This window comes from Colias eurytheme, chromosome 16 (genome assembly GCF_061535395.1).
Source record: "Colias eurytheme isolate Ceu_HAF_F1 chromosome 16, ilColEury1 Martin Lab GWU primary, whole genome shotgun sequence".
Classification (NCBI taxonomy): domain Eukaryota; kingdom Metazoa; phylum Arthropoda; class Insecta; order Lepidoptera; family Pieridae; genus Colias; species Colias eurytheme.
The window spans coordinates 7,000,440-7,027,903 of NC_142995.1; the positions used below are offsets into that span (position 1 = coordinate 7,000,440).

The 27,464-nt window shown below is 35.9% G+C and overlaps 2 protein-coding genes across 5 annotated transcripts in view; both read left to right on the plus strand.

Moving 5' to 3' along the window:
- The window catches only part of retn (retained), a 108,117-nt gene extending 87,114 nt beyond the window's left edge, over positions 1-21,003 (plus strand). For 3 of the 4 annotated variants that reach the window (XM_090111065.1, XM_090111063.1, XM_090111066.1), the window contains 6 exons: positions 14,381-14,564; positions 16,397-16,538; positions 17,179-17,368; positions 17,888-18,026; positions 18,381-18,670; positions 19,063-21,003. In XM_090111065.1, the coding sequence (XP_089967191.1) occupies positions 14,381-14,564; positions 16,397-16,538; positions 17,179-17,368; positions 17,888-18,026; positions 18,381-18,670; positions 19,063-19,190 (1,073 nt within the window). In that variant the 3' untranslated portion in view covers positions 19,191-21,003. The remainder of the gene's footprint in view (positions 1-14,380; positions 14,565-16,396; positions 16,539-17,178; positions 17,369-17,887; positions 18,027-18,380; positions 18,671-19,062) is intronic. The other variant, XM_090111064.1, reaches the window with a different exon arrangement.
- Positions 21,004-24,879: 3,876 nt separating this feature from the next.
- Positions 24,880-27,464, plus strand: part of Pde8 (phosphodiesterase 8) — a 169,324-nt gene continuing 166,739 nt past the window's right edge. Inside the window, exon 1 of the mRNA XM_090110727.1 lies at positions 24,880-25,053. The gene's annotated coding sequence lies outside the window, so the exon portion shown is untranslated. The remainder of the gene's footprint in view (positions 25,054-27,464) is intronic.

Consider the following 27,464-nt stretch of genomic DNA (forward strand, 5'->3'; position numbering starts at 1 on the left):
ACAGCGTCTGGCTTGAAATTTAGAAATACGGAATTTTCGTGTGTTGAATGTGACGCGTTTGATTGACGGCCTGTGTGGTAAGACTACCTAATATAAGAAGTGAGGCTATTATTGTTTATGAAGATATTTGTTGACCCGTTTGTTTTAATTTTATATGACGGTTTGCATCAGGGATTATCGAGAAACCTTTCGCAATTGATACACTTGACACATCAATAGCTTCACAAGTTTATTTATTACCGTCTTGAGTTCTTTTCGTACTAAATAATGCACATCTATCAAAGATCTCGGGATTAAAGTGCTATGAATGTTCTGAACATATGAGAAAAGTACTAAAATGCCAATTCCACGTATAATAAAGGTGTTGTTTTGTCTGCACCCGCTAAAATATCGCGCTAACTCGCCCCGTAAATGGGTCAATGCAACTTTGTCCGACCTCTATCCATCTCAAATGCACCGCTGGTATTAATCAAATTTTATAACGTCGTAAACCTGGGCGGGATTAAAAACCACTCCAAATCATATTTTTATTACCTTTAGATCCGTTGTTATTTGAACATTTTTTAAAGCCATCCGTTGTTTCCAATTTGAGCTCGGTTGATTTACAACTATCGGCTGTGACGTGTGACGAACAATCGAGTCTTGTTCGCATTTGATGGAAAAATAATTATTAACAAGTGTAGGTACATTAGATTGATTACGGTTCGTGTATTGATGCGAATCGAGGTCTTTATGGTTTATGATGTCATTTGTATGTTAGAGCTTGTTGGCGTGGGTGTAATTATTCGTTATGTTCTAAATGTAATTGAATCAATTATGCTCTCCATAAAATATAATATGATGTATGTTCATTGTTGAGTATTCTAATATCCTTAGTCACTTTTTATATAAATATTATTAAAAGACATCTTGACTAGTCTCTTAAATTATAATGAATTATCAAGCTTTATCTAATACATAAAACCTCAACAATCTTGAGTATAAAACGTGTTCAGATCACACATCTATAATGGCTTATTACTTGAATATCGATTGGAATGCCGCGTGTAATAACTCTCGTTAAGAATCGGATTTATCCACCTGACATATATTTTATTGTTGTGGCTGCCTCGCCGCGGGGCCCTATAAAATTATACGAATAAATAAGCGAGAGATCGGGTCATAATTAAAAACATAACTTATTAATAACTGTTTAAAGGTTGTCGAGTTTCGCGCCTCGGTGCTCGGCCGGTGACAGCGGCCGATTTAATGGGAGACGCTAAATACCAAACTATTACAGATTTATGATTTCGCTTGTAATTCATTTATTAATTGGATTCGATTTTATTGGGATTTTGCGCAAGTTGGCGGATATAATTGACGTTTCTGTTATATCTACGGAATAATCTATACTAATATCTAACGTTTAAAATATGGTGTCTCTGTTGAAATAATTAAGTTTTTTACATGTTTTAAAAGAAAATTACAAACAATATTTAGTAGGACAAAAGCAATGCACAATAACTTATAGTTTATTATTTCCTATATCCCATCCTCTAAACGACGATAGTAGATTCTTTACGATAGGAAACTAACACCGCCTAAAGGGCTATTTTGTACGATTCTATTTTGCAATAAATTTCACCGTAACGCGGTGAATCGGGACATTAATCATATCTCTATTAAAGGGCCAACAATCAGCATTCGTTATATTTTATGAGATGAACCAATCGTTACGACTTACGACCGATAACTTCGCTTTATTTGAAATCCCTGCGTAAATCTAATGCTTTGAATACAGATAACAAAAGCTTTTTTACGATTTAACACTCAATGATTATGATAATACTAACAGTATGTGTGTGGGTGTTAATTACCTAAGTATTTATTTAAAAATTATATATAGGTATGTATGTTTATCAGCCATCTGGTTTCCATAACACAAGCGAAAGCTTAGTATGGGATCAGATTGTGCCGTGTGTGAAAATTGTCCTGAAATATTTATTTATTTTTATATTGAGTAAAATGTAGAACATACCTAAGCTCCATGTTGTCTCTAATATGACGAGCTATAATGTTAAAGAAAACACTTGATTATCAGAACAACATTAGGGAGTTAGAAGTTTTATTACAGCTCGTTTATTGTTGATAAACCGCCAAAATCATGTAGATCATTCACCATTAATCTTAAGTACACGTCAAACTCTTGAACATTAATTAAATAACATTTTGATATTCCCCATCTGCCAAAACAACAAACGAAGTGAGAAGAGAACAATAAACCGGTTGATTTATTCCAATAAAATAATTTATGGAGTTACAAATTGGACTCGTGACGGGCTTATCGAGTGAGGTATCGATAAACGCGGTGTCGATACATCGGTATACAATTGAATTATCGGTTATCGATACTGGTTAGATTTATAATGTTCTGGTTTATAATGCTTTGTTGAATACAGATTCTATAGATGTGTGTGTGATACATAGGGATGTAACGATACATGATTTTGCCGATACGATACAGATACCGATATTTATAGTAATGTATCGGCGATACCGATACCGATACCGATATCGATGGCTTGGTAGAAAAATAAATAGTGAATTATGCATAAAAAGTTACCAACATTTAACAGAGACTCAACTGTTAATCGTATTCTTTTAAATAAAAATGCCAAATCAAAAAACAACAAAACCATTTATTTTAGTATTATTATTTTACAAAGTCAGTTAAACTTAAAGTAATACACATACAATCAGTTCCTAATAAAAGTTTACTATTGGTAGAGTTTTTTCAGAAAACAAAGTGCGCACGCGCGGGCGGCCTCCCGCATCGTTCATTGGGCGCGGTTTTTTGAATTGTTTATATCGGTATCGGTTGTTTTACTATCGGCGATACCGATATATCGGCTTGCCGATTATATCGGCCGATATATCGGTATCGGTATCGGTATCGTTACATCCCTAGTGATACATATGATGTGTTGTGAATAAGATATTTTATAACGATTCTTATATAATTTTAATATGCAATACCTACAATTTATTTTTTAAACATTCCTACGATTTGTTTAACACTTGCTTATTATTAAAATCACACATATAAATAAAAATTTAAACGACGTATTTAAATTCGAAACAGCGTTCAATAAAACTGACTTCGTATCGAGTCTCGAGAGAATGCAAAGAAAACACGATCCCCGTCAAACAAAGACGCATTAAGTCCGACGTCCCTATTCCATAAAGCAAATGGTATTCGATCGCAGATAATTCATCTCATTCGCTCATAAATCGAGTCGGACCATAACTCGCGCGGCTTAATTACGAATAAATAAATAATTGAATGCGAGCCGCGGGCTTAATCGAACGTATTCGAATCGGAGGTGCTAACAAGATGCCAGATCCTCTTATCGATACTTGTAAGGTTTGGACGCTACCGGGTTGATGTAATCGATTCAATTCAATTATGACTTCATAGAATAATACGGTTAGCGGTTTTGTTTATCACATAATAGCTTTAGGATTTTGTGTAAAAGTTAAAACCATTTGAGTTGAAAACTGAAGAACGCTACGAATTTACGAATTAGGTAAATTTTTCTAATTGAAGGTTTGTAGTTTGTACATATTATTTCATATTATATTAATGATAGTTGCCTAAATATTAATTGAATTTGAAACAATTCTATATAATTTATTAATTCAGTCTGTTGTTTTAAGAAATATGAGGTGACAATCTCTAACGCCCGAACACAATAGTTCCAAAATTAGCGCGGCCACGGAAGCCAATTGTTTTTCATTTTCAGCCGATTGACGTGTATCCATTTCCTACGACCGGAATAGATTATGAAATAAAAGCCATCACTCGACTGTCGGACATCAAGATACGTTGAGATGTCACGGATTGCTCGTTAGGCGGTAATTAGCTCAGGGATCAGTCATCGCTATCTATTTGGACGGAGCGAAAAATAATTCGTATCGGACGTAGGTACATGTGTGGGCTATTCGCGATCGATTCAGGTGGACGAGATTTTTCATTACAGTTCGCAAAGTTTTATACAAACTATATGGGGATCTTTAATGTAAAATATTTGATTGCGTTAGGTATATGTTTTAGAAATTGAGATGTTATAATATTATGATCCCCGATTTGTAAACCGCAGATTATTATAAATGCGATACGTTGTAGTGGAAAATAAATAATTATGTAGGTACATCAAATTATTGCCACATCCACAGTGACAAAAATAACGTAATTAATATCACTTTGTCTAAAGTCACACAATAGTATTAAATTCGAACGCTTAGCTTGATTGAAAGCGGTATCCAGGTTACAAGGTGATGGATGAGCAGCTAAATTATCTCCCCTTCCCCCTCTCCCCCTTCCCCACGTCCCTAGCTCCCCCCGCTAACGAGCCACTGGCCAAACGCGATTATTTATAATGTTGATGACAGTACTTCCTATTTTATTTTTGATACCGACTGTAATTTTTCAATCTTGACTCATATTTCTTGATTTTAGGACGAGGTATTTTTACATTATGTTGGTATTTTTGCAGTCGATGTTTTGCATGTGAAATCACAGCCATTAAGATTAGAAATTTCATTTCAATATACAGTTTCTATTTCACATTAATTGCTTCAATTAATCTATGTCTATGAGTTTTATGTCGGTGACCGGTGTACCATTGAAATTACGTTTGTCTAGATCTAAGTCTAACCTTCACTCCATTGAACAAGCAGTTGCTTTACAGATTATTTTGACTTATTCTCTCCCTCTCTAAACGAATTAAATCTAAATTAGTACTTATAACTCCATACGGAAATAACTCTATATAAGGCACTTTATAAGGACCATAAATGAAGACCCAAGCCGTACTTAATATTGTCAATACACTTCGGCCATTTATAGAGATATCTAAGTGGGCGACGGAAGTACGTTATCGTATATATCGTCATATCCGCACCGTGCAATTATGTGCCTTTCCCACGGATGTCACCTGTTTAATGTCATGGAAATTTCGAGAATAACTGGAAAATTGTAAGGAACTAGTCTCAACTCTCAATACATAGGTATTTATTATCTATACTAATATTATACAGAAGGGTTTGTTTGAAGGCGCTAATCTCAGGAACTACTGGTCCGATTTAAAAAATTATTTCGGTGATAGATAGCCCATTTATCGAGGAATGCTAAAAGCTATAGGTATATCATCACGCTAAGACCAACAGGAGCGGAGCAATGCGGGTAAAACCGCGGGGCACAGCTAGTAATAGATATATTATAGTGCTTTTATAGTTATGGAGTCAATGTTATTAAGGTTATCTGTTAGGATATTATGTATTTTACGTATGAATACGTGTAATATAGAATTAAAATGAAGGTGGGCGGCGCTTGATCCAATACGCCCTACTGTGAGGGTGGACCGATCCATATAAATGTTCTATCAGTTATATGAAAATAATATATTTAGGACTATTCAATACAATACCTATTATGCTATGCTATATTATCTACTCTCACGTCAATACTAAATATTGAAAAAAAAAAAGACATTCACCGCGTTTACAAATCGTAATAAAAACAGTAAGGGATTTTAAATTATCTTTGTTTTAATTTTATCATTAAAATCACGAAAACACAAAAAGAGAAATATAAGTGTCAAAAACCAAAAATATAATGACTCACAAAGCGGATTTATTAAAGAAAAAGAAGGATAAATTCATGTAAATAATTCAATTGTTACTGTTTAAGATTTCAAAGGTAGTGGGCGCGGCGGGTGGCGGGAAGCGCCTGATATTAATGCATTGATAACCACATTACGGCTATCAGACATCGACAGAGCTTTAGATTAATTTCCAAACCAGTTTGTACTAAGTCGATTATCTATAATGTCACTGTAGGTGTTTGGATAAATCTCGAATATAGTGGGTTGTAATGACTTACTTAGCATAAGTTTATATCTTGATAATCTTTATGCAGTAGTAATCATTAACTGATATGTTGACAGAAAGTTAAGGCACTGCTAATATGCACTTAATCTATAAAAATGAAGCCCTCTTATTTTGATGTGTTCGCTATTGCCATGGGGAAGGACAATTTGCGCGAAGACAGGACAACGTTTGTTGGGTCAATTGATCTACATGATAATATTAAAACTATTGAACAAAACCTTCGTTATTTTCAAACTAAATTACTTCGTAGGTACTATTCACGCACATAGACGCTACACACAGTAGAAAGTAAACTGTCTTTATTGACCCTTTAGTTTCCAAAGCGTCATGTGACACTGTCTTCAGCCCATTTATGCTAATGTTGCATTGTGGCCGACTCTTCATTTGTTCATCTAAAAGCAAGCTATTGTCATCCTGCCCTTTGACTTCTATTGTGTGTTTTTTGTCACTACCATGCCGGATTATTTTATTTCCGTTATGCTATAAGGCTTTGTTGTACCATGTTTTATTTAATTGAATCCGTTTTTTGTTTTGTCAATTTTGATTTTTGATCATCATCAAATGACAGTGTATTGTAATTCATTTAAATGTTTATGAATATGGTTATGCTTATATTTACATTGATTATGTCAAATAGAGATCCATTTTTTATGTTTCTTTCATAAATATTGTCTTTCATCCTCAATTTCTGATATATATATTTTTATCTTGTTAGCACCAGAGACTTTTCTTATTTGAAACATCGTTAAAAAAGTTACAAGTATTATCGTCTCACAGATGAGTACCTACCTAGATATCAACTAGATATTTTAATAAAATAAAATGAAATATAATCTGCATATCGTTGCAATAATAGAAGGTATATAGGTATTCTAAAAATAAACAAAGCATCTTTATTGCCTTCCCAATACACCACGTTGTCACTACAACAACTATCAGAAACAATTTCCTAATATAATTCCTCTTCGAATTCTGCCTCGTCACGACCGGGACGCCATTCCGTATTGTAATTTAGATTGTCATTCAAATGCCTCTTGACGCGAGACCTTACACAGTGGCACTCGCTGTCTCGACACCTTCGTCTACTACAATCTAGCTACTTACAACACAGTTCATGCTATTTTAAACTTTAACGCACACATAAATGGTAGCATTTCCCCTGACTGTACACTGCTGCGTACGGGGGGCATCGGTACTAAACTAGGCGTTTATATTTACAGCCTCTGTGTAATTTTTATCGTCTGAAAGGGATGTGCCTTTATACAAAATGTGCACTGTGTGAGGATGGTTAAGTGAATCGGTGTAATCTAGAAACATCCTTTGAGCAACAATTTTACGACATACTTATTCTAAATGCATATTATTTCCTTTTTAGGGTTCCGTAGCCAAAATGGCAAAAACGGAACCCTTATAGTTTCGTCATGTCCGTCTGTCCGTCTGTCCGTCTGTCCGTCTGTCACAGCCGATTTACTCGGAAACTATAAGTACTACAGTGATGAAATTTGATGGGAATATGTGTTGTATGAACCGCTACAAAAATATGACACTAAATAGTAAAAAAAAGAATTGGGGGTGGGGCCCCCCATACATGTAACTGAGGGATGAAATTTTTTTTTTCGATGTACATACCCGTGTGGGGTATCAATGGAAAGGTCTTTTAAAATGATATAAAGTTTTCTAAAAAACATTTTTCTTAAAGTGAACGGTTTTTGAGATATCAGCTCTCAAAGTCGTAAAAAGTATGTCCCCCCCCCTCTATTTTTATAACTACGGGGTATAAAATTCTAAAAAAAATAGAGGTGATGCATGCTAATTAACTCTTTCAACGATTTTTGGTTTGATCAAAGTATCTCTTATAGTTTTTGAGATAGGTTGATTTAACTGTAATTTATTATATTTGCTGCTACGGAACCCTTTGTGCGCGAGCCCGACTCGCACTTGGCCGGTTTTATTATCTATAGTTTTACGGATACCCCCATTCGCATCAACATTGTAAACCTACGATTAGCAACATTGTGCGCACAACAAAAGAAATGATAAAGAAAATTAAAGGTTTCCGATAATATTTTACGAGTGTTGTGAGCGACAAAACGATGGCCGTAAAAATAAATATAGGCAGTGGAAATGGGTTTTACTTATAACCGCTTAAGACATACGGTTGATACGTTATGTCCGATCATAACGTATTTAGACTAATACATATTAGAAATATAATGAATGGTGATTGCGCGGTAAAATTTAATTAAAACCAGTAGACAATTTGATTCTTAGTAGAAGCAATACGTAATTACAGACCGAGAAACATTGTAAGCCACAGACTCGTTTTGACGGTCAATTTTCTCCACAACCATAAAAAGCGTAAACATGACTACGTTAATAATAAATTACATACATCTCAACCGATACGATACAACCATTTGGAAACAAATGCTAATAATTACTTTCCAGATATTAAATGTGAGAAAGGGACGAATTCTTCAGGCGGTGTGCGGAATGAAACAATACTTATTATGGTTTAACATTGCCGAGAATTATTGCTAAATAAATCTGACGCTTCATTTGCATCTGACGTCCGTGTATTGTGTTTCGTCTGTATCATATTGCTTTTACACTAGAGGACGTTAATGAATACGATCACTATTACATGTGTACAATCATCGAGATTAAAGTTTTCTTCGAGTCTTATACGTACAGTAACATATAGCGTCGAATAGGTATTGCTAGAACTTTGTATACGTTTATTGCCTTCGATAGTTGCCACCATCGTTTGGAGGATTCCATTGTTGCATTCATCGCAATGATCTGGCATAGTTGCGTCGTCTTTCAGCCGCATCCGACATTTCCATTGTTGCGATTTTATTGCCGGTGTTACCGTCCCCGCGGTGCTCGTAAACAACGCGGCGCGCTGATACCGGCCGGGATCCGCGCGATGAGACCCGCGACCGCAGAACGCGCCTCATCACGCACCGGAGCCACCGCAGAGACGAGTTTCATTCGTTTCTAATAAATTGATACGAGGCGGTGGAACTCCTCGCGAGCCTCGCGATTGGCCGACGGTTCCGCACTCGGGCCCCAGCTGTAAATCAACTTTACAACCTTTAATTACAGATATTTGCCGTCTCATGCGAAGGGCCGATATCGGAGGGCCGCGCTCGCGAAAATATCGCATAATAATGGGTATTGACCTGTAATGGCTCGCCCGTAGGTACCTACTGTGCCGCCTTTGTCTCGATCGACGGAGCGAGAGAATATTCTTCTCTGAATGATTGCCAATTACATCGAATGGCCTCCTGAATTCCGAGCGATACAACGCTTAAATATATTCTGCGGTTTGATTTGCCTCCGTATTGATTTATGCGTTATTCAATTTGTGGCGCGAAAAATTTCGTGGCAGGTCATATTCAGATTTGGCTTAAATCGTTCGTTTAATCACGCGTCTTAAATTACTGGTCGCGATAAAACTGTCAGTTTGGAGAGTGAGTCTAATAAGAAAGTGTTATTGTGCGTCCGCGCAGTTCCCCACAATGTTGCACCGGATAGGGCGGCCGCCATTTTAATGTCTCTCAGACGGAATTACGCTGGATTGTTCTCAACTTTACTGCCCCTCATGATTGATCGTTGTATCCTCGGCCTTATGTCATTCTCGCGCCGTATCTCTCGGAATTTGTACTAAGCAATAAATACATATTGAGTTATGGTAACTTGGCGAGATTACTGCTCACTGCTGCTCGCGTATGAATCAGATCCATCAAACGTTAATAAGCTTAAATTTATTGTGAGAGCGTAAATCACTCAGGATACAGATCCTATTTTGGAAGCTAATAGAGGTTAAGTGCCTATAAATAATTGTCTGCCATGATCCTCAGTTTATAACAAAATTATAATAAAATAACATAGAGACATAACTTGTTAATTGCTTCACGTACTTTTTCTATAAAATCCAGCTCTATAGATTATTCATGGATAAGATTGTCATAACTACACACACTACCATATTTTTGTCGGTTATTTCATTAAATAGTATAGCTTGGTGTGAAATTAACACTATCCCGATCGTATATTTCTAAATTAAAAGCGCTTCGTCTCAATAAATTCTTCCGTCCATAAACACTTAACGACTCCCTAAACAGGGGTTAGGTGTCTTTTACTACCAACATGTGTATGATTCGGAATTTACATTGGAAATTCGCTTGATAATATTCTTAGGTATATTGCTGATGCAATCTGGGATAAATTATCAGTTACCTACCAATAGTGTGTGTAGGTAATTTGGTTATCATTCTGTTTTTACGGGGAGAATGTAATAACTTCCGATACAAATAAAACAATCTAGAAGTACATCTTCATTTAAAGGTTCATTTTGAATTTATCTTGTCTTTTGTACTGAGGTGTTAAATTAACAACATAAACATCAGGACATATTTATTATCCACATTCAAAGTTACTTGCACTGTTCGAAACTGTTAAGCATCTTGCAATTGAACATAATATGGTATAATTTTACATCAAACGTGTTATGAATACCAAAACATGAATTAGGTACTCCAATTTTATGGGATTATTTAACACCTATAGACGTTCCTTTGTTTAACCAGCCATTTAAATGCATATCGAAAGCAGGTGGTTCGTTGCAATATAAACATAGTCGAGTAATTGATTGATAGCGGCTCGGATCGAGTGGGGCGGCGCAATCAAACGCGTATCAAGCCAATGGGAGCCGGGCCTCGCCTCGCCGCGCCAGCCGATTGGCCGCCGCCGGGGTACGGCGTAAAGGGCTCTTGATAAGTGCGTCGATTCGATTCGATCGATTATCGCCCGTGTCGGCACCGGCCACGATCTGATAGGCTCGCACTCTCCATCTAAACAAACACGACGCATCGCAAGACCTCGCAACATTGAGACATGAACACCTTAAGACCTAATCCCACCATAAAATAACTAATGCATTTAAGAGATTAGCCGGCTAATCGGCTGTTATTTACAGTCCTTTATCAACACTCGGGGGCGTTCGAGCTGACGATTTACGAGAGACCGTTTCGAATACAAAAGAGTTAGCGATTCTAAGCGACATCGAGTGCCAATAAATATCGAGTGAGGTGCGAATGATCGACTAAAATGCAACACTGTTACTATTGCGGGACCTGCTTGAATTATACATTCCGTATGCGCATACCATAAAACGTGTTCATAAAGTGAAATTCATAATACAAATTTAGCGTAAGGTTTCGTAGGAAAAGCAATAATTTGTCACAATTGGGTACGATTAGATCGGCTCTGTCGGCGATTTGACATACATCGTAAATTACGGTGTAACCGGCCGTTTCGCGAAGCGGCGAGCGCTGTGTCCGCGCAGCTTTATCGATGCGTTCTGTATTTGGCCGGTTAATGCAAATGGCGAGTGCACGTAGCGCGGCGCACGCGCATCGAATCGCGCGTTTTCCGCCAGCGCGGGGAAGGCGTTTTGTGGAAATAGTTATTGGGGTGATTGCTTTCATAAACAATAGCTTTTGTCCACAATTCCTGTAACTTGGCTTGTTATTTATTCGGATAACGGTGCTCTCGGCGGCGTGTGATAACTAGCTGCATTTATGTAATTGTCTTGGATGTTAGACTATTGGCGAATGGATGGTCGTGTGTATTATTTGCAACGTTAGATTGTAACCGATCATTACACAGTGTTGATGTTGAAAATTGAAATGGGATACACGGAATATATTGAGATATTCGTGATCGAATGTTGAACGATTCTGTGAATGAGAGTTGGAGGAAAGTATTGCAATTTTCGTAATTATAATGTTGGGTACAACTGCTATAAGACATGATTATCCTCTAAAAAACGTTAAAACGTAAATAACATTCACGCAATTAAAAAAATCGATGATACAATGGAAAATTAAATCTATACTAATATTATAAAGCTGAAGAGTTTGTTTGTTTGTTTGAACGCGCTAATCTCGGGAACTACTGGACCGATTTGAAAAAATGTTTCTGTGTTAGATAGCGCGGAGCGGAGTCTAAAATAAGAACTCTATCTACCTATAGGTATCTAATAGGTACCTACGCATGTAATAATGTGTTCTAATATTAATGACAAACCTACATAACAAACCCAATATAGGTAACAACACTTAATTGTACACAGATGTGCCAGCAGCAAAAACAGCACTGTTATATTGATGAGCGAAACATTAGCGAATACCTAAACGACTATTCGTCAATCAGTCTTCCCGCTTACACTTAATCATCCCCCGGATAACCCCGGTTAACTCCCAGTTAACTCCCGGTTATCCGGGGTGGTATCCGTCACCCTGGAGATTAATTACACAGCTCATGTACTGGGAATGCCGTGGAATTGGGTTTATTGAAATTCTGCTCATCAATTTGAGATGTCAACTATTTTGGTATCGATGTGGGAAGTGCTGATGAATGGAACTCCTTGTTGTTAATGTTTCTGTTATTTTATGTCTGATTTTCGATACTTAGGTACCTACATCTCATGAAAATTTAGATAATTAGTAATCACCTACGTTTGTAGAAAGTATTTATGTCCATTTTTTTATTTACATAGCTACTAAACTCATATCTCTTTCAATATGTACCTACATAAATAAAAAATAATTCAAAATCTTCTTTTGAATGCTCGTAATAAATCTTAATTATCTGAAAAACTAAAAGAACACACAATAATATGTTTTATAATAGCTCTTCACACGTTTTTACCATTCAACATTGTTGCATAAAAGACATAGCATTTTATATCAGCAAGCGTAAAATGATATTTTCAGAGCGAAAGATGTACTCAAAGACAATATAGGCGGAAGGTTCTAGTTAAACTGGTTTTAAACTCATATCTTTTGATGTGTTAAGGTGATATGGATCGCTGGGTTTCATTGGTTTGTTCATAGAGTAATAATATTCGACATAAATGTGCTATTCTCAGTTTTCACCTAACAATTTTTTATCGGTCCTTGGGAATCGAATTTTATTAGTATTTTCGATTAGTTAATGTATTATTTTCTATGTTACACACATTAGATATTTAATGGTAGGTACCATTAAATATCTAATGTGTGCACTTACCTACCACCTACCTGTCAATGTACATTAAGTAGGTATATATACTGTGTTGGTATATACCCAATATATACCTAACGTTAGGTACGTGATATTTTTATCGTAAATAAGTATTTAAAAAAAAGCAAAAAAAGAACTAGTCAATGTAGTATACCTAATGAAGATAAAATTTTAATTAAAAAAATTGAGTTTTGATTATACAAATGGATCATCGAAATCATAAGAAAGGTTCAGTGTATATAAATGACTCCTCTCTGTACAGTACTTTATTAGATAAAACAATTAACACGCGGAAGAGTTATATTTAACCGCATCCAATACAGTGTTGTAACGTGTAACGCGTAAACATGTAATAAAGAAACACGGAGATATGTGGGCCATTCTTCGTCACGTCATTACGTTTACGAATTACAATAAATCACTTGCAAACAATCCGCCGTAATGTTCCGCTTCCGTGCCACACAGCGCAGCGCACTAGACGACGTGTTGCCAGCTTTGCGAATTGTTGTGTGGACTTTACTTTAGTGCTAGGTTTATGTGGATGTTTTATTGTAATTGGATTTAATAAAGATAAAATATATTTCGTAAAATAGTCATAATGAATACCTAGGTACTCATCTGATTAAATTCTTGGTATGAAAAATATTGAATTAAATTCTAAATAAGCAGTTTTCGGATCAAAATTTTTGACAAACACAATATCGCGAGGGTTCTTACCACTTACAATATGATGGTGATATCACGTGATATTTATATTTTATAACCATAAACAAAATATGAACATTATTTCAGCATTGTCAACTGTCCTTTCAAACACTAATTAAGAAGTATTAGGTACATCACATCGTTATCCTGTATTTTGCACATCATTTTATAGAGAAAGCAAGTGATTTTTATATCCAGAAACACAGGTTTAGTCTAATTCTAGCTTGCCAACGAACCATAAAGTTATGATCGGACACACCGTCACACGTAAATCACGTATCCCGATGTGCCCTCGCCTTTATGACGCGTAAAAGGTTTATCGCTCTCCGCGTAAAGCTTATTTGATTTGACTTTTTATTGATTTATATTTGGATTAGCGAATACCTAAACGACTATTTTTTCTGCAGTTTCGATGTATTACCAAATTATTATTTTATTTATTTGGTGATTGATGCGTGGTAAGATACGGTGATGAGTTCGTTATAATTGATGCATAAGTATCTTAATTCATCGAAGGAAGACTTCTGATTGAGTTCAATAGATTAGGAAGCATCCATCACAATCTCTAGAAGTGAAATTAGGCATAAAAAAATTTAGAGTGGTATCTAAGATGATGCTTTTTGTGATAGCTTGTCAACAAAATAAGTAATATTCATAACCATTGTTCCAGGAACCCCAATAAACCGACTGCCTATAATGGCCAAGTCAGTGCTGGACCTGTACGAGCTGTACAACCTGGTGATAGCGCGCGGCGGCCTGGTGGAGGTGATCAACAAGAAGCTCTGGCAGGAGATCATCAAGGGGCTGCGGCTGCCATCGTCCATCACCTCCGCGGCGTTCACTTTACGGACACAGTATGTATTTTCAGTTTTATTACGGGACATCTTGCATAAATAGGTACATACGGCCTCCGGGGTAGGCGTTATGTCGAAGTATCCTGCAGCTCTATCCTATTTCCTTTGTTTTAGAAGTTTCTAAACATATAGAAGAAGTGTATTATATGAGATGTATTGTATAGGTATAGTAATAGTAGTAGTGGAGAGGGCAAAAGTATCTAGAGGTAAAACAATACGTGTCTTATTCAAAGATGATGGCGGTTATTATTTGTTTAAAAATAAATTTCTTTATCTCTTTAAGAAGTATGAAATAGGCAGAAGAAAGTAGGTATGTATTATGGTGTATTATAAATATTAAATAGTCACGGTGGCAGTGGAGACAGTAAAAGTACATAGGTAAAACGGTGTTATGTCATCGCTCATCAGGCTCTAAACCTATTATTGGGTAACAGATTAACTGCTCATTAAAGTTAATGATTATGGAGAGAATGTGTCTCGTATCCAATCACCAACGCGTTAGATAGTTTACTCTAGACTGGTCATTTCAAATCTTACAAAACCTTGAACAGGAGAACATTAATTTGAAATAGTCTTCCATAGAGATGTTAAAGGTTACATTAAATATAGGGTTAAGTTGTCCAAAATAAAAGTACTTCCATTTAAAGTAAACAGTACGAACAAAGCATTGACCCCAAACGCAGTGTGGTCCAGGACTTCAGGAGCTCGTTCCATATCCGACCGCCATTCAAGTTCTCACGAGGCGAGACAAAGCGACACAATAGCCTACGTGAGCCGGCGACAATATGACAACTACATAATTAATAACCTCTAACTCATCTCAGCAGATATAATTTTCTCATTTATCTCGCGGGTTCCTTCACCTCGGCTATTGTCGGTACTATAAAGCTGTTCCAATTCAAACTGTGCCGTTACGCACGACGCCGCGTGCATCATGATTACTAATTATTACTATGTGTAATTGTATGGTAAAATTGGGGTTTGTGAATTCATTAGTGTTTCGCTGTGCTAGATTTGGTGCTTTGTACATTATTGTTGTGGATCTCAGTGCTGTTATACATTTCAATTAGATAGTCATTAGGCCACTTGTGTAGGATCTTTAGCGATCAGTAGATAAATATAGATGTTCCAATATATAGGGCTGATGTTGACGTGACGGAACAACGAATAGCATTTAAAATCAATTCAATTAATGATGTTACACAAAGAAATTTAATTTAAAACGAAATAGTCGAGAACGATCTATTTCGGTACAAATCAATTGTGAACGCCGTTGTCACCGCGGCACATAAAACTAGACAACCACTTACAAATGTCGTATTTAAATTTTCTATTTGATAGCTTATGAAAAGGTAGCCGACATAACGAACGTCGGCCCGCTCAAAGTGGCTTTATTGTCGTTTTAAATATGCGATCACTTAATATGACTTATGACGTACTATAGTTGACAATATGCTCGAATAAAATTGACTTGTGGTTGAATAGGATTACGATGTAGTGCTATGTTCTGCTTGTGAATGATAGGCGCTTGATAAAGGGGAAATATGATTTATAGGCGTGTCTTGACGGATGACACGGTTGACACGATTAATAGGGTTTTTAAGAATGGTATTCGAGGCGTATTTTAAGTCGATTTATGCGTAGTTGTACGATACCATACCTACATCTTTACATACTAGCAGTCTTTCTTCCTACTGACACTTTTTTATAACATCGCTTAACCTTGTATTTTCAAGGTGTTATTAATTATCGAATAATGCTTTTCCAATCTTATTGGTCTCTGATCTTATCAAGTCCTCTTTTTGCAAATAAACTAAACGTCTTCCTTCCAGATACATGAAGTACCTATATGACTACGAATGCGAGAAGAAGAACCTGTCAACCAGGAGCGAGTTGGACGCGGCCATAGAGGGCAACAAGCGGGAGGGCCGCCGCGCCTCCGGGCAATATGACGCCCAGGCGGCATTGTCTATGGTAAGATCTCCACATTTATTTAAAACAACGACTTGCCGTTTTCTTACATCTTTGGATTTTTTTTATATTGTTGGTTATTTGTTATTTCTTATTAAATAATAAAATAGGTAACTAGGTATGTTTTAAAATTTTATAGTATAAATAAAATATTTATCATAAATAATTTATGTAATAATTTATTTGTATAATTTAATATTTATACAAATATTTTATATTAGTTTAATTATCAACTTATGATTGCTTCTCCAAATTTTACAAATTTTCCATACATAACCTGTCTTCAATCCGTTCTTTATCCGGAATACTTTAAACGTAAACGCATTTGCAAATGTTAAATGGGCGGTGGTGATCACTTATCATCTGAAACATTATAAAAATACCTGCGTCTCTACTCTCTACCATAATTAAATCTTAACCATAAAAATAAAAATTGGTTGTTTGTAAAGTAGGTTTACGATCGAGATGTTTACGTGATAACGTCTTATTGGTGTATTGGTGGCAGCACTCGAGATGAGACTCTCTCGTTATACCTGCGATCGCGCTCGTGAGGTTTTCGTGTGTCACAAGTTTCTGAACATGTCACCCGACTAAAACGATTTTAAAAACGTTATCACGTCAATAACCATGATGTCCATTCCAGCCGTCACTAAACCGCGGGGTACCGGCGTCCCTCGCGCAGCTGTCCCACATGCAGCCGCTGTCGCTGTCGCTGGGCGGCGTGCCGCGCCTGCCGCCGCTGCCGCACGCGCCGCACGTGCAGCACGACATCGAGTACCGCGTGCGCGAGTACATGAAGATGATACAGCAACAGCGGGAGCTTATACGCAACGGTGAGTCTAGTGTAGCCGACGTGAGGTGCTTTTCCACTAGATATGTGCTGTAGAATAAATAAATAAATAAATCATTAATTCCACTTAAAACATTTTACAAATTAGAGCGACCCAGGCTCCTAAGATAGTAAGAACTGTTTTTCAGGAGCCTGTGTCTTCATACATTGCAACTTTTAAACATAAGGAATCTATAGGAACCCCTTTTTTTATAGTGGGGAAATCTTCCAAAGATACCCACGGCCCCCGGGGAAGGAGCCGTGGGTTATGTCGGATTCTTACCGACTAAAACCCCACTGTGTTCCGTCGAGCCGCTTTAGTGATGGGGCCGCGGGTATTTGTTAGAATTCTTCCGCGGGAACCCCTGCTTATTTAGTATTTTCTGACTAATCATGTTGTTTTACACTGATTTTAACTTTTATAAATAAGCATTTCATTCCGGTTTTGTACTGGTTGATAACGTGATCTTTCATTTATTTTGCGTAAATAAATATATTTACTAATCATACATTTTATTCCCAGGTTCAGAGTCTCCTCCCGGCGCCCCGATGGTGTCTCCCCGCGACGCGGCGCTGTCCGCCATCGACGTGTCGCGTCTGACACTTTGGTCTCTCTACAATAATAACAACAATAGCCCGCAACCAGACCTTGAACCTCAACGGTATGTATCAAGATTGTTTCGTTTTCAGTATGAATTTATATCTAGTAAGTAGTAGGTCGTAGGCGAAGTTTTCTGATAACCAAAGGATAGGAGAAAAAGTAATCGAAAGGCATAAAAAATACAATTAAGTACATTACATTATAATAGCTGCTTTATTATCTACCTTCTTTACAAAGATCACAATTCTTGTAAACAATTTAATTCTTTACTACATCTCCAATATTCAATAGTGCTATTTCTGGGAAATATTGAAATAATACAATTATATACATTGTATTCATAAACACTTTAATATAAGTAAATACAAATTACACAATGTACATATCCCCATACTAAACCCAGCACTTCACGCAGCAATACACATTACAGAGAGGCGCTGAACCTGAGCGAGAGCCCGAACTCGACTAACGGCGTGAAGCGCGAGGCGTGCCGCTCTCCCCCCCCGCCGGCCAAGCGCCGCACCCCGCGCCCCCCCTCCCCGCGCTCGCCCCACGGCCACTCCCCCCGCGCCCCGCACTCGCCCTCCCCCCGCTCCCCCCGCTCGCCGCGCTCCCCGCGCTCGCCCGCGCGCGAAGACAAGCACGCGCATCTAAATGGGGCTGCGAATGGTGTGAGCGGCGCTGCTTTTAAGATCTCTACGAGAGGTAAGATACAAGTCTTCGAACATTGAGTAAAATAAATAATAGTTAAAAAAAACTAAAAAACACGCTTTATCAAATTAGTGTATTATCATCGGTCCTCAATAAAACTACAAAGTTTGAACGAAATCTGGCCGTGATACAGGTGAAGCTAATAAAAAGCGTGTAAAAAATTAGTTTTATACCTACTTCATATTTGTGAATTGTGATAGATTTTGAATAAATAAGCCAAAAACCATTCAAAATTTGTATAAGATAATATCAACTTATTCACTAGAAGCATTCTTTCTTTCTATCTTTTTGGACACGGTCACCAATTTTCCATCTCTGAATCATTTTTAAAGCATCTTATTTAGGTATACCTACCTATTCTTAAACATGACAATTCTTGTTCACAGGTGACGCAAGCACAGGCGATCAGAAACTGGTGGTATCCATCGAGCTCAATGGTGTAACATACGAAGGAGTACTATTCCCATCACAAAATGGAAACGGCCAGAGCAACCATCGGCAAATGGTCTCTTAAACATACCAGACAAAGTTTTACGAAATAGGACACGCTATTTTACGCTTTACGTCCCATAGCACTAGATACGATATCGCTGTGGCATAACCATACCTCTTTACATCCACTATTTAGGATAATCCCAGTAAGATCTTTGAATTGTTAGGGAATCACCCCCGTGTAATCCCGCAGGCGACTGCTATCTCACACGTTCTAGAAGAATCCCGAAAAATAACTGAGTAGAGGGAGAAAGACGGTAAAATTTGAGATAATTCGTTTGCAGATTACATAGTTACTACAAATTGCACTTACGATCTCCGTGCACGGTTTCACATAGATAGATATTCAGTCTTATATTATCTGTAATATGCATTGAAATAGTATTAGTTAAGGTTAGGTTGTCTACGGTAACATAACCTAACCTATTTAGGACTTTAAATACTTATATAGTGTTAGCATTACTAGGTTTGTGTTTGGGACTAAAAGCGTCAGTGAAACTCAATAGTTTGAGTAGAATTATATTTTACAAAACAAGGATTTGTTTGAATATTTATAGTTTGCTTATAGTTGTCACTGCCCACATGTCACCTGTAGAAAATCATTTGATTCATTGTGTTTGTTTTGTAACTTTTCGCGGTTGAAAATGACAATTGTAAATAGCCAGTTGTGTTGTTTATGTTATGTCCGATGAGTGATACGATGTGCTCGGTTTTTATATGTTTTTATGTAAATTTTTGTAAATATTGTCGTGTAAAGTTGAGTAGTCAGATTTTCTACACCGCATTGTATGTTTGTGATTGTTAGGTATGATAGGTGTACATTTCGAATATTATTGATATCAGTATTGTGTTAGTTTATAATTATTTATAAATTATGATTGAATTTTTCTGTTCGCTGTGGAACTATCAAATTCCTTAAAACAATTTTTATATTTATTCAGATATAGCAATTGCTTTTGGGGATTTGTTATTTGGATTTATAACAGTATGAGTAATAGTAACAGAAAAAGTTTGTATCATTATGATAATGAAAATAAAGAAAATCTATAAAAAAGTTTTATTTTAATGATCTGTGCGCATCTCGAATATATTATTTTAATGACATTATGAAACTCAATTTTAGTGAAATAATGAAATTATTTGAAATTGGAATTGGAACATTAAATTTGAAATATTTCAAGTGAAAGGCACAAGATAAATTAAAAGTAATATAATAATTTTTAAGATTTTTAATAATAATGGCATAATATAATAACTTTTAAATGTCTCTTAGCACTACTTAAATTAGTTTTAACGGGATTCGCCTGTTAGTAATTATATGCCATTCTATAGTTTAGACTAGACGTTTAATAAACTAGAATATTACGGAATGATAACGGAGCAAAAAGGTTTATTACAAATTTTCAATTAATTCGAATTTTGTGCAGATTTTTTCTAAAACCTCGCATGTTTAAATTATTCATCGTGTGCAATAAGCGATATCAAAAATAATAAAACATGAATTATATAAAATTGTAGGCATGTAGCGTAGGAGTAGGAAATTTAGTAGTAATACTGTAAAATATGAGATGCTTGTAAATGACTGATTTAATAATTTACAAATAGTAATTTAATTTTTAATTGTTATATTCGATAAATGTTTTTAGAATTGAATAATCAAGCTAAATAGGCGTAGTGTAGTACATTCCTGATGTACAATAATTTTAAGTGCATAAATAATTGAAACGCTGGCCTACGGACGCAGGTATTCAGCTAATATTTACGATTTTCGTGTTACACCAAAAAAATTTGATGTATTCAAATAATATACATGAATAAATAATTATTATGACAAATATGATTTTTATTTTCTTCAGTGTTTCACCCTTCCTACCGAATCCTGTTATTCCTTACACGAATATTGTACCAATTTTTGTAAGAGGTCAATCTAGACCACTGCAACCAAGAACCATCAAATTGGTCAAGTATAAATAAGCTGATCCGGTAAACATTGTTCTACCAGGCCTGGGGGTTTAGGGTACGCGCAGACAGAGAGCGTTCTGCGTTCCGCGTTCTGCGTTCTGCGTTCCGCGTTCTTTGTAATGTGAAGGATCTATAGCGCCGGCGCACACAGAACGCAGTTAGACCGCGGCGGTCATTCGGAACGCTTGCGTTCTCGCGTTCTCTGTACAGAATTACAAAGAACTCGCGTTCTCGCTATGGCTGGTCCGTCTTCTCCAATTGGTATCTCCTTTTTCTATTTCAGATTTTACATAGTCATGTAACTCATTGAAGCTATTTATTGACATTCGAAAATAAATATAAAATCTCTCTTCATCTTGAAGCAGCTCAGGGATAAGAATACTAAATTCTCCCATATCATCTCGTTTCGTGTTGATAGGGTGTACCCAACATTTTCTACTTTTTTTTGACTCCTCTAGACTCCACAAAAGCAAGGCTTCATCTTCGGAAGATGAACTTTCGAGAGACATGTTTCACGTGCGGAGAGTCACGAAATAGAACGCAAATGTCTTTAACGGCTCCTGTGTGCGCTAGAACGCAGAACGCAGAACTGACGAACGCAGAACGCAGAACGCGGAACGCAGAACGCTGTATGTCTGCGCGTAGCCTTAACATCTTATACATAGTTATAGCTTTATATAGCGCTAACATTTCTGCAGGACACCCTTATTTTATACTGTCCGAATATACAAAAAAAAAACATAAAAAACGATCTAGAAGCTTATTGGGCCTTTGAATTAGTTAGTTCGGATGCAATAATAACGGAGGTAAAAAAAAAGATTTTTCAATTCAAATTCAATTTCAAAAAGCAGGATGACTTTATGTTTCAGTTTCATATATTAGTAACGTTTTTTGCAATACAAGCTAAAAAACGTCTTATTCTCCCATTACGCACAGGCGATTCAAGTATCCTGCAAGTCTCGGAGACTAGTTGCCGCGGAGTATCTCACATACATTTGTATGTAGGCTCGCACACTACGGTACCGGTACAATGCATGTGAGATATTCCGGGGCGACTAGTCTCCGAGACTTGAATCGCCTGTGCGTATCGCAATGGGAGAATGGCCTAAGAATTATTATTATTTGTTACTAGTATGATTACTTGCGCCATCTATTGCTACTATTATAAAATAAAATGTTAATTATAGTGACATCTATGTGCAGCAATACATAACACTACAATTTGTACGTCTTACAGACCCTTCGTAGTACGGCAAATCGTCAATAGATGTCAGTAATACAAAATTCAAATGGACCATCGCAGAACCTTTATCCCTTTTATTAAATACTAGCTGTGCTTCGCGGTTTCACCTGCGTGGCTCCGCTCCTGTCGGACTTAGCGTAATGATATTATATAGCCTTCCTCGATAAATGGGCTATCTAACACCGAAATAATTTTTCAAATCGGACCAGTAGTTTTTGAGATTAGCGCGTTCAAACAAACAAACAAACTCTTCAGCTTCATAATATTAGTATAGTATAGATTATAGTCTTGATACATGTCTGTGATTATAGACTATAGATTATAAATGCGAAAGTTACTCTGTCTGTTTCACTGAACTAGAGAAATCGTGAAAAATTAAATGCAATTTAATATGGTGCACGTTGAATTCGAGATCACCCCTTTCTTAGTGGTTTGATCATAAAGGAGGACGCGTCAAAATGGGCCTGTAACTTGGGTTAAGACCAATACACACGAAATATTGTTTTTGTGATACACATACCTAACGAATAAAATAAAATAAAAAAATAAATCAACCGGGTTCTTGTACAGTCAAGGCAAAAAGTTTTATTTATTTGGCTATTATTTTGCGCACAATAACGGTGTTTTTAATTCGAGTGAAGTAAATATAAACCTAAATGTCACTGGAGTGACTGAGTTTAACCATAGAGAACGTATAACTACGTTGAATTATAATAAACACGTTAAAGGTACCTGTTACAAAACATAATATTAGTGTAGGTATTTCGGTTATTAGAAGGCTTGAGATTAGTAGGTACGTTTTTGTAAGTGAAAGTGAATTGGAGTAACATAAAGATATTGAAATTGTCTTATAACTTATTAATTGCAAAAAATAATCAAACATTTTCCACGATACAATGAATTGTAGTTTCCATTTGCATCGTAGTTTCTGAGAGAATTCACAAATACTTATTACAAATAGACAGGATAAAGGATTAATTAATAACACTTTACTTATTTTGATTTCAATAGAACTACGTAAATTTCAAGTTTCATTTTCATGAATGTACATTCCGGGGAAATATAAAAAAATGTACCTAGGTTGCGTTTCCCATATTTTATTTTGTGTTCAGAATTTAGTCTACAGTTACTTACAATATTGTGGAGTCAAATAAATGAAAACTTTAGTTTTTAAACCTGTATATCTAACTACATTTTTTTAATGTCTTTAAGAATAAGATACTTAGCTTTCCGCCCGCGGCTTCGTCCGTGTCTACAAAGGAAAGCCACTAGCATAATAAGGATTAATTAAGTAAATCTAATTTTTGTTTCAAAATATGTTTTTTATATTTTTTTATAACTATACCAATACCTTATAAATAGCATAAGCTTATCTATTCTTTCAGTTATCATACGTTATAAAAGTAGAGTTTGAATTTGTTTATATTAATATCTAGGTACCAAATGAAAAACCACATACATATTTTTAATAGACATATTTTTAATAATATAAAATAGACCCGATATTAAAAACGTGTTATAATAGTTTTAGTTAAGAAGTTTAAGGAAAACATTTTCGATTTAGCTTTATCATCTACCCACTCAAACTCTACGCTACGCTACGTTTGTTAAACTCGAAAATTGATTAAAACATCTCAGTCTATTAAAACACAGAACAATTACTATATAGAAAATAAAACAGTAAAGACATCAGCCACTATATCTCACGGTGCATTTAAATCAAACGAACATAGAGCTAGAGCAAGAGCAAGAGCATTCTTTCGTGTTCTTCTAGTGTAAACGAAAACTCGTATTCAGTTCAGCATTTGAATGCTCTACGCCTGTTTACACTAAAATAATTTGTCATAGTGGGGTTAGAATGAGCATTCGCTCGTTTGATGTAAATGCACTGTGAGACTTTACTTAATGTAGAGGTATCACATTATGATATTATAGAAATGTAGAGCCATTTTTTTCTATTTCGACGACAATTTCGTAACAGTTTAGGTACTACTAGACTGTAGCACTAACAGGTCGTGGTAATTTTTCCAATCTTTTTAGGCAATTACATTACATATTAAGGCTCAATTATATCAGTTTTTATTTTGCTTTAACCAAAGAGAATATAGAATATAAAAATAAATTAATCACGTTGAGTTGCTTCGGCATTTGGGGCAGATGCCGAAACAACTCAATTAGTAAAGTCTACACACAAAAATAAAAAGGCGCTCTCTTCGTTAGGGGGCTACGATACTAAAACATACATACATTTACACATATACACGAATTATGCACCCCTCTGTTTCCGGGTTATACCAAACCATTTCAACATCAAAATCAAATGACGCTACAAAAAGGCAATACGCAAATGTAGAGTACTGAAAAAAGTGTATTTTTTTTCGACATTTTCGAGCGAAAGGTGGACTGATTGCTAGGCCCAATAAAAAACTAAACGGTTAGGCGTTTTGGTTGTGTTGCTACGCTTGGGCGGCGTGTGGGCTAGGGCGGGAGACGGGGAGCGGGCCTTCAGGCTTCTGTCAGTCACCATGCGACCGTGGATGGGGGCGCACGCCGCGTCCGCTGCGCTATCTAACGAAATTTATTCCCCACAAAACGATAGCTAAAGCAACATGTGAAAAGTTTTCTGTTTGTTCCCCGAACCGTATATTTTTACTGTGACCGTGTTTAGTTTTCGAGTAAGGTAAGCGTCACGAACATTTGTTTACTAATGTAATATATTATTTCTCGTATTGTACTTTCATTGTTGTAAGTTATTTAAAATATCGACTCTACGTAGAAAAACATTTTCCGATGTGTGTACGCAAACCGCATTTTTATTTCAGTATTGCAAGTGTGCAAAATATTGTACATTTTAGGTATAGTTATTTTTATGAAGCAATAAAATTTCTTGAGTTATGACGTTACTCGTATAATTCAATACAATAAACATGCTCATATTTCACTTATCGTTACGAAAGTTTGATGAACTTGCACACACATAAATCCGAAGAATAGCAATATACGCAAAAAACACAATGACAACAATTTATGAACACAATTGCAAACACATAAATAAGTTTACCAAACTCTACATAAGAAAATGTTTCAATCATTTTACAAACTATACGATTTCAATCAGTTGTCACTTTCATATACGTATTATTTATTTATTTTCTTATCTTATCACTACAATATAAATTACTATTTAGTATTTACCAGTAACCCTTTCTTCACAACGGTTCAAACATGCAGAGAGAAGTTACGATAGTATACTGTTATACATTATTCATGGTATGAAATGTTTCGGTACAACTTAGGCATCCTAATTACGTACCATTTCGAGTGCACATGTAAGGTGTTGCAAGTAAACAGGTATCGAGGCCGTTTGCTAATTATTTTGTCGTGACGGTGACGTGTTGACGCTTGGTGACACGCTTCCTGGGTTATGGAGCACACGAACATATATGTGATTGAATTCAAACTGGATTTAGAAAATGTTGGATACCTATAGCAAATGAATAAATATGGGGTTATGGGGCACACGAACATACATGAATAAATCAGAAAAGAGTTCAAACATTTGTTTGTGTTATGTGTACCTAATAAACAAATATTGTAATTAACACGTTCACTGCGGCATGTCCAGTATCGGGCCATCAGCGACTACACCACAGTGCGGCGCCCAAAATCGCAGTTTTCACCGTGGTGCGGCGAGGTTTTTTATATGTTAATCAATGACTAGAAAAGAGACAAATATATTTTTGTAATCACAGTTTGAAGTAGGACTCAATTTCGTTTAAAAATCGTATGGCAAAATATTGGACACAACGCATAGAAAAGAAACCGTTTCTTTTGTGTGCGGCATGTCAAATATTTTGCCATGGACAAGCACCTCATGCCGCACTGTACTGCGAGCGCGCCGCGTGTCAGTCTCGCATAGTGATGCACCAGGACCGAAGCACTTTTCTTTTGAGTTTTTTTAAATGACAATGATACCTTAGAGGCTTTAGTTTTTTTACTTTCTTTTATTTCGTAGCATTAATGCAAAAATGTGATGACAGTTGTGAAAATAATATGAAACATTAAAACAAAAGTTACTGAACAAATTAAAACAAAAGTTACTGAACAATTTCCTGATAGTACTCTATCAAGTACCTTGTTTTATATGTGTTTTTTTTTGTATCGACGATCTCGTTATCTGTAACAAACAGACTGAAATATACACAATTGATTTATATCGATATCGATGTTTTATTTTACAGTGTTTCCCATCGCTATTACTGTAAGCATGCCGTATCAACGCAGTGCGGGATGGCAAATAATTTTTCACAAAATCAGGGGTTTACATTTTCCCTTATATCTTTTAAACTATTGGGTCAAACTAAAAGCTATTTATGCGGTATATACTAGACTATATATACTATTATCTGAAAAAAAAAATTTGAAATATCTTGAAATTTCATGAAATTATTAACCTTCAAAGTCAGAAGGTCCGATGTGATAAAAATGGCTCATGACGCACAGTGGTGAACTTGCCGATGTGAAGTATGGAAGACATGCCGCAACAACGGTAAGATTGGCATTTTAGGTGCCGCAGTGAACGTGTTAATGTCGTATGTGCAGATGTCGATGTCAAAAATTAAGTGTTTCTTTAATTTCAATACGAAATGTTTTACTTAAATAAGTTATACAAATCATTATATTATTTTACTAAAGATAGTAGAGATCATATGATCAATTAATAAATTTAATTTTAACTTGTACACACAAGTAAAGTATTTACAATGTCATTGACATAAATACACGCTAAAATAGTTTTCTTTTAGTATGTATTACAATATGAATTTCTTAGAAAAATAAATCGAGAATTTTTCTATATCGTATGAAATATTTGGTTTCATAAATGTTTTACTGTCAATGAAAAGGTCTCAGTTTTGCTAAATTTGACTTTAGGAAAATGTTCAGTATTTACTATTTACATTTATATGTTTCTTACTTCTTCAGTAGTTAAAGATATTGTAAAATATATACATTATACAAAGAGAATAACAGGACCGATATCTATATTTTGTACAATTTAATCACGAACCAAACGAAGGACAACAATGAAAA